This window comes from Equus przewalskii, chromosome 15, assembly GCF_037783145.1.
Source record: "Equus przewalskii isolate Varuska chromosome 15, EquPr2, whole genome shotgun sequence".
Classification (NCBI taxonomy): Eukaryota; Metazoa; Chordata; class Mammalia; order Perissodactyla; family Equidae; genus Equus; species Equus przewalskii.
Genome location: NC_091845.1, coordinates 45,761,780 through 45,778,513, shown reverse-complemented (window position 1 = coordinate 45,778,513; position 16,734 = coordinate 45,761,780). Strand labels below are relative to the sequence as shown.

Genomic DNA, 16,734 nt, shown 5'->3' with positions numbered 1-16,734 from the left:
GCTATCCTAGAGAATTGTTAAAACAATATAATTGTCAAACTAGTGTATTGCTAATCCCATTTTTATTGTTAACATTTGCCACTGAAATTGCTCTCTAATTGTTTGTTTTGGAACAGACATAAAATATCATGACAGCAATATTTTGGCACATATTGGAAAATCTGCCATGAATAAAGATTTTCTTCCAATAAAATACAGTTTGCCTATATTACTTGGCATCAAAATGATTTATTAAAATAGGCCAAAACATAAACCACTGAAATAAAATGAAGAGAGATTAGAGATATAGTGAAATCCGAAGGCTGAGCCATCCAAATTCATACTTAACACACATTTAAAAGCAACTTCTACTCTTTGGAAAGTGGCAAAGGGAGAAAAAGAATGCCTTCTCTCCTGCTCATCCAGCAACTCTGCACTTGAACACCAAGCCACAGGGCTCCTTCGACCGCTGACATTCTTCAGGAATCCGCATTTATTAAGCTGATCCAGATTGCCTTAGTGCCACAGACCCTGAAGACTGTGTATAGGAATCCACTCAGTTCAATCCAATGCATGCTGCTGAACCTCCACTCTCTGCCCAACACAGCCGCATGTTGACAATGAAAATGCAGTGTCCTCCCCAAGGTGGGCCCTGCCAGGGAAGCAGTGCCCAGCTGCTGTGACCGCTCCTTCTTGTAGGCAGTCGGCTACCTGGCTTTCTCCACCACTTAGCCTGCCAAGAGCGGGAACACTTGTGGCTGGAGCTCAGGATTAAAAACATTCTGCCTGCTCTCTGCCCTGAATGTGGTGTTAGAACTCCTGGGCCCTTAGATCAGACCTCTGAGACCAGCTCTGTCTTTTATGCTCCCTTCTCCACAGACCCTTTGGCTGATCTCAAAGCCTCGCTGAGGGAGACTTGCAGGGAACTCCAAGAATCCAGCTTTCAAGCTGTTCCAAATTTCCAGTACGATCCCATGACCTCAAGCCTGATTCTCTCCACGTCCTGACCCCACGGCTACTCAGCCTGCCTCCTCACTGCACATAGCCCCTGCAGCATAGGGGCTCCAAGGATATTTTTCATTTAAGTATAAGATACTATCTGATTTTGAAGAGTATAAATTATTTGCAAAGCCAATAATACATGAAACAACCAGAGTATAAAGCCCTGCAGGATCTGGTCCCAAATGACCATTCCGCCTCACTCCCTATACTTCTCTATGGTCCCTGGTCCAGGCACATCTAAGTAGTCACCATCCCCCAAGTTGGAATGTCCCCTCTGCTCATGACAACTCCCTCAGGGCCCTGTCCAAAAGTGGCATCTTCTGTGAGACTCCCCTCCCTGTGCTGAGCAGAGGCAGCCTCCTCCTCTCTCCCTACCAGCTCCTCCAATGCTCCTGTCCAGTCATGCTTACACATCACTCCGTCATGCCTGTGAATCCAGAGGGCCCAGATACCAGCCACCCTGGCAGAAGGCAGCACGTGCCTCCCGAACAGGCAGTTACAATGGGAGACAGCTTTTTTTTTTTTCAAGATAATAAAAATTACTTTCAATTGGTTATTGATTTAACCCATTTGATCCATACTTGGAACTCTTGGTTCTACCAGAGAACTCCAGAAATGTCTGCTTTTCTTAAGATTTGTACATGGCTATTTTGTACAAACAGGACATCAAATTTGGAATTCTGCTCCCTTCATCTTCACTTTCCTCGGGCCTGCAGGAAAGACGCAGAAACTGTGCGCAATTCTTGGTCATCAGAAGAGACAGGTTTGCTTTCTTTCTTTTATTTTTTTTACTTATTTTTATTTTTATTTTTTCATTTAGTAACATTGCTTTATAATATTATATAAATTTCAGGTGTACATTGTTATATATTTTGATTTCCGTGTAGATTACATCATGTTCACCACCCAAAGACTAATTAAGACTAACTGCAATCCATCAACACACACATATTGCCTAATCACTCCCTTTGCCCTCATCCCTCCCCCAGCTTTGCTTTCTTAATGAAAACACCTAGGTGAGGATGCACTGCCGCTGAGAGCATATCACATGAGGAACTCTAGAACAGAAGAAGGGAGTTGCAAAGCCAGTAATCAGAATTTAAGTACATCAAACAGAAGCTGGAAAACAGTTATGGCCTGAGAGTAAAGAAAAAGTCACCAAGAAGTCACAGTGGACCACCAGCTGGATGAGTCAAATGGTGTGTTTTTTTTTAACGGGTGGCTAGAAGACTCAAGCAGTAGCCAAGCCTGGTCCCACACAATCTTTTTATCATGTCCCGTTCTGATCAAATCATTGCTAGAAGCTTCTATATATACACTAGACACCCATAGGCTCTCGAAGTTAGGAACCAAACCTAACTGAAGAACATACTCTGTTTCCCTGAATGTGAGAACCTATCAGTTCTAAGAAGCACCATTATTTTATCAAGCACTAAGAAAGAAAAATGCACCAATTAAGCTGTAACATGGTTTCTTATTACTTAAAATTTTCATTTTATTTTTATTGAAAGAGCTCTTTTAGACTTATTCAGACACACATTTTTATAATATCTCACTCGAGCACTTAAAAAAAGAAAAAGAAAAGTGAAATAAATTGGTTAAGGCAATGACAACCAGGTCACCTGGCTGAAAGCAACTGTAAAATGCCACTGACTTGGAAAGTACATCCCAGTTTCAGAAATGTTAAAATCTGAAAAACATGTGTATCGTAGAATCAATAAAATACTATATTACATCTAGCTCGGTGACAAAAATTTAGAAAGGACAAGGTAATAGTTCACAGGATAACTGTACAATGACATTTCATTGATTAAAAATGTATTTATACAGAGAAAAAGTTGAGACGATTTGACTCAAGAAAGACAAAAGTGGAATGGGAATTTAATTATGTTCTTCAAGGACATCAAAGTCTTGTCCCCAAAAGCAGTTTTTGGTAAAGGAGGATAACCCACTTAGGTACAAGAGAACATTTCCTTGGCTAAGGGCACTCCATTGCTATAAGCACATCAATTTTCAGTCTAATTCTCAGATCTCTGTTTAGTACAAATAGGGATTTATCAGAAGTGAGAAAAGTCAACTCTGCATCCCATTTTATTCTCTACACATAGGAAGCATAGACCAAAGGTTTTCTTTAACACAATGTTTTCAGTTCTATTCTATGAATAGAAAAAATAGTGTATGGAAGCTAAGCTATTCTACATTCTGAAGAAGACAACTTTCTGCATAGACATAAAACTGCTGATCTCATCCAGTGACTGCAAAGTCAGAGGGCTTCATACTGAACATCAGAAAATTCATAGTGAAGCACAGCAATCATCATTCTGCCCTTCCTCCACAAACCAACCTCAGATAAAGTATTCTTGCTATATTAGATAACATAATGTTTAACTCAACAGAAATAAAATGCAAAGGATTTGTAGAGAGAGGGTCAGGTCACTAAACAGTGTCCCTATATAATTGCAGAGCTGGTCAAGACTCAGACAAGGAAACTGAAGCCCAATAATGTTAAGTGAGATGATGAAGGACATACAATCCTTCTGGGCAGAGTTAGCATCAGAACCCAACGCAACATAGTCAAAACTCTAAAAATTTTTACATTTCACTTGAATCTCAGATGCACATTTCCTTTCTTACCAGAATTACTTCAAAAATGAGCGGGATCAGTTTGCTTTCTTCCACAAGTCTGTTAAAAAAATAAAAAGAGAACCACACATTAGATAACTCAGCTTCCCTGATATGGAGCACTGCAGCCCCATGTTTTATTGCCTAAATTCTGTGACTGAGAAACAGTATGATTAAATATTCATTTTTAAAACACTGAACTACACCTATTAACTACGAGAAATATGGGGCTTCTTTGCAAGTGACTATTAGCTTAGCCTTATTGATCTGTAGCAAGTAAAATCTCAAATAGATTGATATTACAAATGTAAAAATTAATTAAAATTCACAATTATACAGACCATCAAAATAGGCAATGCCAGTTGAAATAATGTGACCAACCCTCACTGCACAGTTAAATTATCAGCATGCCACACAGTAATCCCTCATATAAGGCCTCATTAGCTACCTTCTCAGCATTAATGAATTAATGTATAAGGATTTTCAACAATCTTTAAATTTTAAAAAAGTACACACCAATCCCCCAATAGGCTCTGGGCACTTTCCCTCATCAAACCTAGTTACAAATTGTCATCGATTCCAACAGAAAATATTTCTCAGGCAATTTAACAGAAAATAGCCTTGATTCAAAAGTGATAGTTTTTAGTAAGAACAATACACCAATCTCTAAATATTCCTTTAGTCCAGGGGTCAGCAAAGCTTTTTCTGTAAAGGGGCAGATAGCAAATATTTTAGGCTTTGCAAGTCACACAAGTCCCTATGGCAACTACTTAACTCTGTCACTGTAATGTAAAAGCAGGCATAAATAACACATACATGAACGGGCATGGCTGTGTTCCAATAAAATTTTATTTACAAAAACAGGTAGTGTGCCATATTTGGCCCACAAGCTATAATTTGCTGACTCTTGCTTTAGTTTTAGAAAAAAAAATCAGATTCCTTGATTTTATTAGAATTTACTTTGTATGATAAACTACAGCACTTAAGACAAGTACGTTGCCTTCCTTGTAGGCATGCGCAGTTTATCTCACAGAAAATGCCAGGTGGATAGAAAGGGAATTTATCATCTGGCCTCCCTAGAGCTTGTTTGTCTATGATAATACCTTGATAAAAGAAAAGCCTATGAGACCAGCCGAAAAAAGATCACAGTGGTTACAAATATGTGTTAAGGGAAAGAGAGCTATAGAAAGAGTTCCCAAAGACTGAAGCACTAGGTATCTAACACAAATATATGTGATTATTTCTGTAGTTTCAGTATTTCAGTGTATTAGGGGGAAAAGGATTTTGATTGCAAATATTAAATTCATTTACATTCTCTCACTTTCCTAGGCAATTGTAGGCTCAGATGTGAAGATGAAGCTCCTTATACCGTGCATGGGCAGGATTCAAGACCAAGCACAACTTCAAGCCAGAACATTCCCAATCTTCTTCCTTCACTTCCTGGATGTAAACCATCTCTTTTCCTAAACTGGTCCTTCTAAGTTTTTATGATATATACTCTTATTAGGCCCAGGCTGAAATAGCCAAGCACATACATCTCAGAGTTGCCCTAGCAACCAAAGCCAAGAAAGCCACAGGGACACAGACACCACTACTTCTCCAATGGGCCCTAGAAGTTACAGCTCCCTCTACTACAGTCTACTCCAACATTCAGATCCAGAAGCATCCACTCACAACACCAGCCCTTTCATGATAGTATTTTAAAATATATTCTATTATTAAGATATGACTACATAAACTACCTTAACTCATTCTTAAAAATTATGACTAGTTTTTCTTCAAGTCTCTTTGCATCATGAGCAGACTGGCCCGGACTACTCTTAAATGTCCTTTACCTCTAAATTCTAACACTCCAGTCCTTCCACTCTTCTGAGTACAATTCAACCATACCAATTTTTGATCTCTGATTTGGCTAACATAATTTAGAGCCACATCTGGTAAATAAAAAGGGAATTCAAGCTAAAGAACTTTTAGTTTAAAAAAAATTTTCTATGACATTTTCTGTGACTCATAAACTAACCTCAAATGTAATCCCAAAAGAACTCTAAAGCAAGCATGGAACAAGGGCAGCTGCAAACGTTTACAACCATCTAAGGCAGTGTTCTTCCAAACTGTGGGAAGGGATCAACGAGTGGGCAATGAGATGAGTTTACTGAGTATTGACTAGCATTTTCTTATTGAAAATAATAGAGAATATCCAAAGGTGTCACACGTAGTATCATTCTGTGACATTTTTGTTTCAGTGATAGGTCTGCATATGTGTACTGAGTAGTGATGTAAAATATATTTTTCTTACTATGGGTTGTAGATAAAACATCTGAAATTCACAGATTTTACATTGCTTTGGAGACAATATTCATTTGTCCTCACTATGTTCTTAAAATTTGATTTAAAAAAAAATGGGTCTCCTTACTTTAAGCATCTCCTCTCATACCACCATAGGTCCAATTAGTGGCTCAGGTCTCAAATGATCAAGCTCTTCATGTACTTTGGGTAATGGAGCAATCCACTCGGAGCTCTCTTCCTTTGATTTGGTACTCTGGAGAGCAACTCCAGTGCTCAGGCCTCTTAGGTCAAGGAGGACGAGGCTTACCCCTAAAGAAAGTTGATGTGGCTGAATCTCAGGGAATTATTCAAGCAGAAAGTCTTAAATCATCATAGTAGACTTTGGAAAATCATGATGCAAAAGACTACCTTATTTTGGGGCTCTGTTGTGGTTGGCCACCATGATTTATTTAAACCACCAGTATCATTTTACTACAAGAGCCTGTTATATCCTAAAGTCTAAAAGAATGAAAATTTCTATGGTTTATGGACAGCCTGAAGGACAGGAAGTAAAGAGATTTATCTGAATTTTTTTAAACCACAAATAAACAAAAAAGAGATCTTTTTGAAATTATCCCTAATCTTCAAAGGATTGTGAAGATATTAACTACATCACAGTATACTTTTCTTCCTTTATGTTAGCCATCTAAGCACATTGGGCTTAAGTAATTCCAGATGAGTAAACTGAAATATACTACCCTTCCCAAATGCAGCTCCTGGGACCACTTTACCCTGGGTTTTTCATTTTGTTTTGTTTTGTTTCTCCTTAGCAGTGCACTTTAATGATAGCTTGTGTATCATTAAAGAGTTTTCCTCACTAGGTTTTGTTTTGGGAGATTCACTAGGATTTTGTACATCTGTGGTTTATATTATTAAAAAAGGAGGTGCTCTTTGAATTAGAGAACTTTGAATAAACTTATGAAAATCTTTAGGATACATTATTTGACATTCCTGTGCCCAAAGTAAATGTTGCTTTTAGCGCTGGGAAAGTTTTAAAAATTTATTTATTGATGCTCGATAGCTCAAGCACCAATGATACTATTTAAAACACCATGTATTTAAATTTTGATAACTACTTAGTTGAGATTTATCTATGTAGCTACAAGCACAAACTGATCTATAACAAGATTGTATCACAAAATGTGCTGTGATTACTAAAACAATTAAAATGTGTACTTCAAATAATAGGTCAACATTTTCGATGTAAGAAAGAACAACTTTTGAGGTAAAGTCATTATCAGTGGCCTATGGAACTATGATGCCTTGGTTTTCTGTTGCACAATTACATTCACATACATTGAAAATAAAGGCTAACTACAAAGTAAATATATCAATATTTAGATATAAATGACTAGCTGCAACTGAAACAAGAAAAGTAGGAATAGAGAGATTACCCCACTTCTGTTCAGAGAGCTACAGAAGTGGGTTCAGCTGAATTTCAAACCATTATTAACATTTTTTTAACTTTCCTTTAAAACTTAAGACATTTAGGGATGCACCAAGAACAAGAATTAAAAGGAACTAGAGTCCTGCCCTGTTCTGCTCCACCATACTTCTATCCATTCAGAGAAAAGAGGAGCCCTGAGGAAGGTCAGAGAGAGAGAAGCAACGGATCTCTACATGCCCTGGGCTGTTTTACAGACAAAGAAAGGAGTCCCCAACAGTGATAAAACAGGTCTAATGAGACACCAGCTCCATGGAGCTGCACTGTATGGTTTTGCTTGTATGCAGCTTTTATCTACCTATGCAGGTAGAGACAATATGCACGAAGCTAGGACCAGAAGTTGAGACCTACAGTTGATCTTATCCATCAGGGACCCCATCCTCCCCACAGGGCTTCTCCATCCACTGTCTCCGCATTTCAGGAATCCATCTTGTCATGCACATCTTGCTGAGTACTGGAGACTTTTTTCCTGGAAACTATCTCAATTTACGATTAATACTATTGAGCCCTTGCCATAGGCTAATCTTATAAACTCAAAATTCATGCCCTCAAACTCAGAGGCAAGTGGCTTAACAGATATATAAACAAATATAAAAAGAAAATTAAACTTCTATCACAGATATATGCACAGGATATAAAGGAATAGACATGGGGAAAACCTAGTGAGCCCAGACTGGTGAGAAGAGGTGTCCAGGAGCATTGAAAGACAGTAGGAATTGGCCAGTCAGCGTGTGGAGGAGGCAGGTGTGCCTGTATGGAGAGGGTGATAAGCATTCTGAGTAGTTAAAAGACAGTGTGAAAGATACAGCAGAACGATGTAGCTGTGAAGGTCATGCACGGAAGTGTTTTTTTTGGTTGGTTGGTTGGTTGGTTTTTACCCTAAAGGTTATGGGGAGCCTCTGAAGGACTATAAGCAGAAGGATGGCAGCTGGATTTAATGTTCAAACTCCAATCTGACAGTAATGGGAAAAATGAACTGGGGGAAGAGGTGCAGTCTAAAACATTACTACTCAAAGTGTGGTCTGCAGACTACAGCCAGCCTGCAAACTGTCACAGAGCTATTACAAGATAACTATGGAAATTTGAAAGACTAAGTTTGTATCTGTTAGATCTAATGATAAAAAATTTGAACTTTTAAAACATGGCAGTTTTAAAACATGACTCCACCAAAATATGGTGAAAAACAGGATATTTGCATAGTCTTAAAGGACTTCCCCACAAGATACTTAACAATGGAGAAACCTGGCAAGCACCACCTTAACCAACTGAGCACATTTCACATCGCCAGAAATGAGACATACAGATGTCATGTACACCCTGACATCGTGTACTGAGGAGGGCGCATCATCACTTCTGTGCACTCTACCCAAAAATGCATAACCTCAATCTAATCATGAATAAACATCAGACAACCCCATATGGAGGGGCGTCTTACAAAATAACTACCCACTACACTTCAAAAGTGTTAGTGATGAAAGACAAGGAAAGATTAGGGAACTGTCCCAGATGGGAGGAGACTAATGAGATATGAGGACTAAATGCAACATGGGATCCTAGATTAGACCTGGGACCAGAAAAAAATATATATATATTAATGGAAAAACTGGTAAAATTGGAATAAGAACTGCAGATTAGTTAATAGTATTATGTCAATGTTAATTTCCTGGTTTTGATAACTGTACTGTGGCTATATAAGATATTAATATTAGTGGAAGCTGGATGAATGGCACATGGAAATTCTTTGTACTAATTTAACCACCTTTCTGTAAGGCTAAAATTATTTTTGAATTAAAAGGTTTTTTTAAAATAGCTCCCAGATTCTTTACCTCTCCTCCCCTTGAGTCTGGGCAGGTTTGTAACGACTTTAACCAAGAGAACAGCATGGAAGCAATACTATGTGATTTCTGCTTATATTCCACATGTCTTTTGTTTAATTTCACTTCTATAGTATTTTAGAAAATATTTATTCTGGTTATCTCTTGAAGGATAACAAACTACCCCAAACTTAGTGTTACAAAGCAATAACTACTTTAAGACACTTATGGATTCTGTGGGTCATGAATTTGGACAGGGCACAGTGGGGATGGCTTATCTATGTTGCCTGATGTTTGAGGTCTCAGCTGGGAAGACTCAAAGGCTGAGGGTGATTAGAACAGCTGGGGGCTGTGGTCATCCAAAGGCTGCTTCACTCACATTGGCACCTGGGCTGGGATGACTCAGGAACACTCAGTTAATTCTCTTGGTCAGATGACCCTCTCCACATGGCTTGGCCTCTCACAGCATGTGGCAGCTGGGCCATAAGGGAGCATTCCTAGACAACCTGGCGGAAGCTGCATGGCCTTTTCTAACTGAACCCTGGAATACACAGCATCACTTCCACTGCATTCTGAGTGGTTACAAACCAGTCATTCTAGTCAGCCCAGACTCAAGTGGAGTGGAAGCAGAGGGGCCTTCTTACAGGGGAGTGGCATGGTCATGTTACAGAAGAGCATGGGATGGGAGAGATTTTTGCAGCCATCTTTGTAAAACACCATCTGCTACAGTATTGTTCTGCCATACACTGAAATTTCAAAAACTGTTTCTTCAGCACAGTTTGAGGAGCACTGGTCTAGAACCAGACAGACTGGCTAATAGGCTACTACAGTGACCCAAAGGAGCCTGACTGGGGCCTTATATTAGTTTTCTATTGCTGCATAGCAAATTATCACAAATTTAGTGGCTCAAAGCAACATCCATTTTTCAGCTCAAAGTTCTTTAGGTCAGACATCCAGCTCTGCACTGCTGGGTTATCTGCTCAGCGTATCATAAATCTGGAAGCAAAGTGTCAGCTGGGCTATGTTCTCATTTGGAGGCTGCAGGTGGAGGGGGTACGTTTTCAGCCTCATTCTTACTGTTGACAGAATTTAGTTCCTTGCAGTTGTAGGCCTGAGGTCCCTATTTCCTTGCTAGCTGTCAGCCAGGGAACCCTCTCAGGTCCTGAAGGCCACTCACATTCCTTGCCACATGGCCTCCTCCATCTCTGAAACTATCAATGGAGAATCTCCTCCATGTCGAATCTTCCTCAAACTTCAAATCTCTTTGACTTCACTGTCTCTGACCTCTAGACCATTTTCAAATGGCTCATATGATTAGTCAGGCCCACCCGGATGATCTCCATATTTTAAAGTGAACTAGTTTGGGACCTTAATGACATCTGCAATATCCCTTCACAGCAGCACTAAATTAGCATTTAATTGAACAACATCAGGGACTGGGAATCGTGAAGGTCCTCTCAGGATTCTGCCCACCACAGGCCTGAACTTGTCGCCATTGAAATTCCATCTGACCCTCACCTCTGTTGAAAAAAAAAATCATATTTGATTCTTTGAATAAGCTGCTTCTGGCCAACTTGTGTACAAACTCAAATCGATGCTGGACATTTTTTAGCTTTCCAACAATACTGGTTAGGAGTTTTAGATTTCATATTTGTCATAACTGAGCAGTAGACTACAAACAAAGCTTTTGCGTTTCTTATGGCTTACATAATTTACCAGTCTAGTGGAACAACAACAGCCATTTTAAATAAAAAATCTCTAACATCAAGCTGAATTTCAAATTATTGGTTCAGTGAATCAGCTTCCAAAAAGAAATGGCTTCATAATGTTTAGTTATGGCACGATATTATGTCTATCCTGAAAGCAAGAATATCTGTAACGTTTCTTCTTGAAATGTTTGCCCTTGCCGGCAGTGCCTGCTAATCCTCTTGCAGAGAACTGCAGAAGCCTTACCAATAAAGGTACACATGTAAAGAGTTATTTTTTCCCACACAAAAAGGACCGAGTTGAGATTTTAGCAGCTTTAGCACATGGAATTTCAGATGTGGTCATTTTACAAAGATCTACGGAGTCCTCCTTTCTGGCAGGCATTAAATGTCTTCCCTCAAGAAATTTACACCCCAGTGGGCACAAAATATATGCAATATAAAAATAACTTAATCCAAGTTATAAAGGTGACTGCTTCATTTGCTGAGAAAGTCTTAGAATTAAGTTAGCATATGAGGCCATACCAGAATGCATCGCTGATGTACGCAAATCTCCCATTGCCTAAAATAGCACGAAAAAGATATGAATTTCAGTAAGAGATATTTGGTTAGGTAAAAAGCAAGGGATTTCCAATAGAAAGCAGACTTTAGGTGGAAATATAAGAACTTTATGTTACTTTAGCAACTTTGCAAAATGCTTTTCTACCTATTACCCCACTAGGTGCCCAATACAGCCGTGTGATAATCCCATCTGTTGAATGAAACAAGGCAACAGAATGTTTCTATCACAGAAAGTATGGAAGGTGAGAGGGAAGAGCTGTAGTCAAGAGGATCTCCATACAGTGTGTAGAGCTCATTTACAAGACATTTCTGACTCCTTCTAACTCCAGTTGCTACAATATGCCTGAAAGTCCCATTTTGTCCCAGGCTTTACATGAAGTGTCCCTGCACAGACAACAATACTCTTGGAAACCAGCCAAGGACTCTGACTCCTCCTTCCCACATCCTGCCTAGTGCTTTCTGTTCTGCCTGGGTCTCGATTCCTCAGTTTGTTTTTCTGAACGCTGTGGCTCTGCAGCTGGCCTCCTTTCTCTAACAATTCTTTGAATCCTTGGTGTTCTCCCCAAGACACGATTCTGTGTTGATCCCACAGCTCCACGCCTTGAACCTACAGGTAAGAAGCATGCTCATCCTTGCACCAGAGCTGGGAGGGAACCGAACAGAAAGAAATGCTCAGTAAGATAGAGGATTGGCAGGAACACAGACCACAGGCAAGTCCCTATGAGACCACTAGATTGTACATGTGGCCAGCATTTCCTTTCTCCTACAGACATGAGTCAAACACTAAGAGGAATTGTATAAAAGATGTTTTTAAAATTCATTTCAATTTAATAAATCTGCTTATTTTCTATGGCCCCCCTTTTTCCTATCACTTAATGAGATGCATGAGATTTTTGTTTTGGAATCTACTCGAAGGCAGGCTAAGATTTCTCTCTCTTCCCTTTCATTCACTCAGTAAACATTCAACGAGAGCCTATTATGTGCCATGCACTGGGCTAAGCGAGAGCTACCCCAAGTACTGTTAGTGCTAGGATAGACGCCCATAAAGGTACAGATGGGACAAGAGAAACAGTCTTTCCTACCTGAGGGGCATAACAAAGGCTTCAGAGTGTAACCTGTAGTGACTACAGTAGTAAATATGGATCACACGGTTACTATGTGGAACACATGGTTCCCAGTGCTATAAATGTGCTAACTCACTGGACTCTAACGAATAAAAAGTAAAACCTTATAAGTTGGGTCTTATGATGATGATGATGACTAACATTTTTTTCCAGGTGAGAAAGGAAGGCACAAAAAATTGGTCAGGTGACAAGGAGTGGGGCTGAAATATAAACCCAAGCAGCTTAGACCAATGTCCATATTCCACAGTATAGGTACTGCTTGAGCTGAGCTTTGAAAGAGGAGTAAGCTATTGACAGGCAGGGGATGGAGGAAGGGATAGGAAGGAAGGGAGGACAGGCAGGGATGAAATGTGTCCTGGGCAAAGGGAACAGCATGACACAAAGCAAAAACAGGATGGCTCATTAAGAGCAGTGAAAAGACAGGTTTACTGCATTAGTGGAAGAGATAAAGAGAAGGTAGCCAAAGATCAGGCTGGAGGAATAAAGCAGGGCAGATCACAAAAGATCTTGATAGCCAGGCTGAGGAGCTTGAACTTTTTCCTGTAGATCGGGCTGGTAGACTACACCTGCAGGCCAAACCCTGCCAGCCCCAGGATTTGTATGACCCACAAGCTAAGAATGGTTGTTAGGTTTCTAAATAACTGAAAAAAATAAAAAAAAAATTATTTCATGACATATGAAAATTGCATGAAATTCAGATTTCTGTTTCCATAAATAAAGTGTTATTAGAACCCATTCTTTTACATACTGTCTACGGCTGCTTTTACACTACAATAGCAGAGTTGTGTAGCTGCAATAGAGACCACACAGCATGCAGGGCCGAAAATACTTATTATCTGGCCTTTTACAGAAAAAGTTTGCTGAGTTAGCACATGTCCCCGCTCTAGGTGACTGGGCACCACTAAGGGGAGGATCAGGCAAAATGACGTCATTACCAGCTTTATATTTTTACAATGATTATTCAGGCTGCAGTTGAGGAGGATGGACTGAAAACAAAAAGGACTGGGAACAAGAAGACCAGTTAGCCGACAACGACTGCTCTCAAGATGAGATGATAAGAACCATAGCAGGAGCAAGCAGGAAAAGACAAAGATGAGAGAGATTAATGAGGTCACATCAACAAGATTGGAAAATCTATTGGAGCAGGAGAGAGAGAGGAGGGGAGAAATAGAGAATGACCCCGAGTGCTTGTTTTGTCCTACCTGGAGGCTGCCACCATGACCACCAGAAAACAATAAACATCACAGCAAGCAGTCTCATTCACAGAAGCTCCCTGTGCACTAAGGCACTGGGCTTAGTGCTTTAGCTTTCACATAATCCTTATCATGAGGTAGGAATGAGTAACCTTATTCTACAACGAAGAAAACTAACATTGAACCTTCCAAGGTAACACAGCTAACTAGTTTCAGAGCTCATGATCCTAACTGTTCTAAGATACTATACTAAATAATGCATCGAGGGGAAAAGCTAGTTTGGACAAGATGAATTAAGTTTGGAAAGAAGAGTGACAAGTGGGCTGAGGACAGAAACCAAAGGTACACCAACATACAAAGAGTCTGTAGGAAAAAGAAAGCTGGTGTCCTCCATGTTCATATGATGTAGGAAGCAAAGAGGTCAATGTGGGTGGAACAGAAGAGGGTCAAAAAGAACAGCTTAACACCATGCTCAATCTCCTTGATGTGCAGATCTTAGGTTCAGTCCCAATTCCTATAAGTTATGCTTTTACTAAACTGAGTAACTTTAGTGTCCCCAAACTCATTTCAGGAGCTATTTCTAAGATCAATCCATCATAGCATATTATTAAGAGACAAAAATAGAGAGTGATGATCAACTTAAAACCACTAAGCAAAAGGCTACCTTACTAACCATGAAAACCATAAGATGGGTTATAAATTGCCATTAATGCTAATGTTTGATAAGAACCACCAGTCTGTGTGTGTGTATGTGCGTGCTTAAGAAATTTATGGGTTTTGCCTGATTATAGGAAATAATTATTAAAAATCATAATAATTTTACACAGCTATTTACACAAAATCATTTATATAAAATGTATAAATACCGAAGCATAAAATATAGTATTTTATTGAATGTTATATTTGGAGAAACAGAAAAGCATTACAAAGAAAATATTATAACCCCAGCACTCTAAGAAAATCATTAATAAGTGCAGATGTATTATTTACTTGTCTTTTTTCTATTCATATAGGACATAGGATCAACCTCATCTCTAAACTAAGAGCTACCATTTCTTGTGCATGTACTATGTCACTTGGACAGCCATGACTCACTCAGCGTCTAACAATCCTATGAGGTGAAGTCCATCTTACAGAGGAAGACACTGAAGCTCAGGCTGGTGAAGCAATCTGTTCAGTCACTTACAAAGCCAGTAATGGATCTGGGGATTAGAACTGGAATCCGTCTAATTTAAGAGCTTCTAAGATATACTATATCAGAATAGGAGGCGGAAGAAAAAGTTCAAATCATACCACATATATTGGGTTTTTTAACATATTAAAAAATTTCCCATGTCATTAAATATTCATTTAAAATATGAGTTGTTATACCTACATAGTTTTCTAACCTATAATGTATTTAACTCATCCTCTATTGATGGACCCTTGTTTTTCACTTTTTGCTAGCATGCATTAGAAAACAAATGTACCAGTTAAGGGATCACTTCAAATCCTCCCTCAATTTTCCTGGCTCTGTGCTCCTGGGACAGTACATAAACTCTAAGCAATACTTTCTTCATGTATAACACCCCTGCCGACTGCACCGCAGGATGGTGAGGAGTAACGAAGGGTGTGCGTGTGAAGCATCCAGCACTGGCTGGGACATTAAAAGCTCTATCTGAAGACAGATACTAGCTGTCTTTACTATTATTATTGCTGCTACTGCTTTAAATAATGTTTCAATGGACATTCTTGTATATAAATATTTGTGTATATCTTTCACTATTTTCTTAGGACATATTTCTAGAAGTGGAATCAAAGGCTATATAAGGTTTAATACATACTGACAGTTTGCTTGTCACAAAGATGTACTGATTTATGAAAGTACACATTTCGCTAGACTCTCAAGAAGTGCTGTTTAAAAAAAAACTCTACCAATTTGATTTTATTATCTTAATGGAATTTTCTTTGATTACTAATGAGGGTTCCTCTTTTTCATGTTTATTGTTAGGAACGGCCTTTTCATGTCCTTTGTCCATTTTCCCTTTGGGCCTACCCTACTTTAGAATTTCCAGATACCTAACAGAGTCTGTCCCTAAAAGCTGACTGTTCTGTTTATTTTATAAACAGCTAAGTTAAGCTGGATTTATGACTCCAAGCAGAGGGAAGAAATGCACACACAGAAATGGTGCATTCTGAGGGTACAAGGTGTCTCAGAGGCATTTACCACATTGAAAGGCCATAGTTAGTCTACTTCACTGCCTGGGTTTTTTCCTATGTAATATGCTACAGCAAAGAATGCTAAACGATAACACATGTTCAAGATGGTAATAAAATGTGCCAAGGAAGTCACAGAACATTTGAAACTCTGACCACTGTTTAGTCTGGCAGCGCTCGTGCTCTTTAATTATATGACAAAGGCCCTGTCTGTACAGCAAACTCTGTAATATATTCTGACAAATAACTGTCATCACATAAAATCAAAAGACCTGATATGGAAGAGGATTTGGTGTTGAGACATGAGACATGAATTGGGAGTCTGTGCTTTATGCCTCACGTTACAGTCCATTCAGTTGGGCTTCCCTTTGTTCTACAGAGCTGACTGACAGTGACAGGTGTATGCAATATACTCAGAGACAATGCATGGCTTTATCAAGAGCAGAAAAACAACAACAACAACGAGTTTGCAGCAGAAGTACTTTGCTAATTCTAAAATGGTAAATTACCTTAGTAAATCACCAAAAGGAAATCAAACATTACAAGAGAACTGTGATGCTAAGAGCTGCCAAATATTATCAAGGGATTGACTCTTTCAGACTTTAGAAGACACACTGATCATACCTAGAGATTTTGTTTAGCTCTGATTTCTACAGGTAGGATGCCATGAGCTGATGGTTTTGCTGGCTGTAATAACCAAACAAATAAAGGTTTCTAAACTATTTGATTTGTAAAGAGACCCAATAACCATACAAACACAAAATATAA

At 39.1% G+C, this 16,734-nt stretch overlaps 1 protein-coding gene across 6 annotated transcripts in view; it reads right to left on the bottom strand.

Moving 5' to 3' along the window:
- The window catches only part of ULK4 (unc-51 like kinase 4), a 507,669-nt gene that overhangs the window by 278,034 nt on the left and 212,901 nt on the right, over positions 1-16,734 (bottom strand). For all 6 annotated transcript variants that reach the window (XR_011527046.1, XR_011527047.1, XM_070575799.1 and 3 more), the window contains exon 31: positions 3,616-3,664. Coding sequence is in view for 4 of the 6 variants with exons in the window: in XM_070575799.1 (XP_070431900.1) it covers positions 3,616-3,664 (49 nt within the window). In the remaining 2 variants the exon portion in view is untranslated. The remainder of the gene's footprint in view (positions 1-3,615; positions 3,665-16,734) is intronic.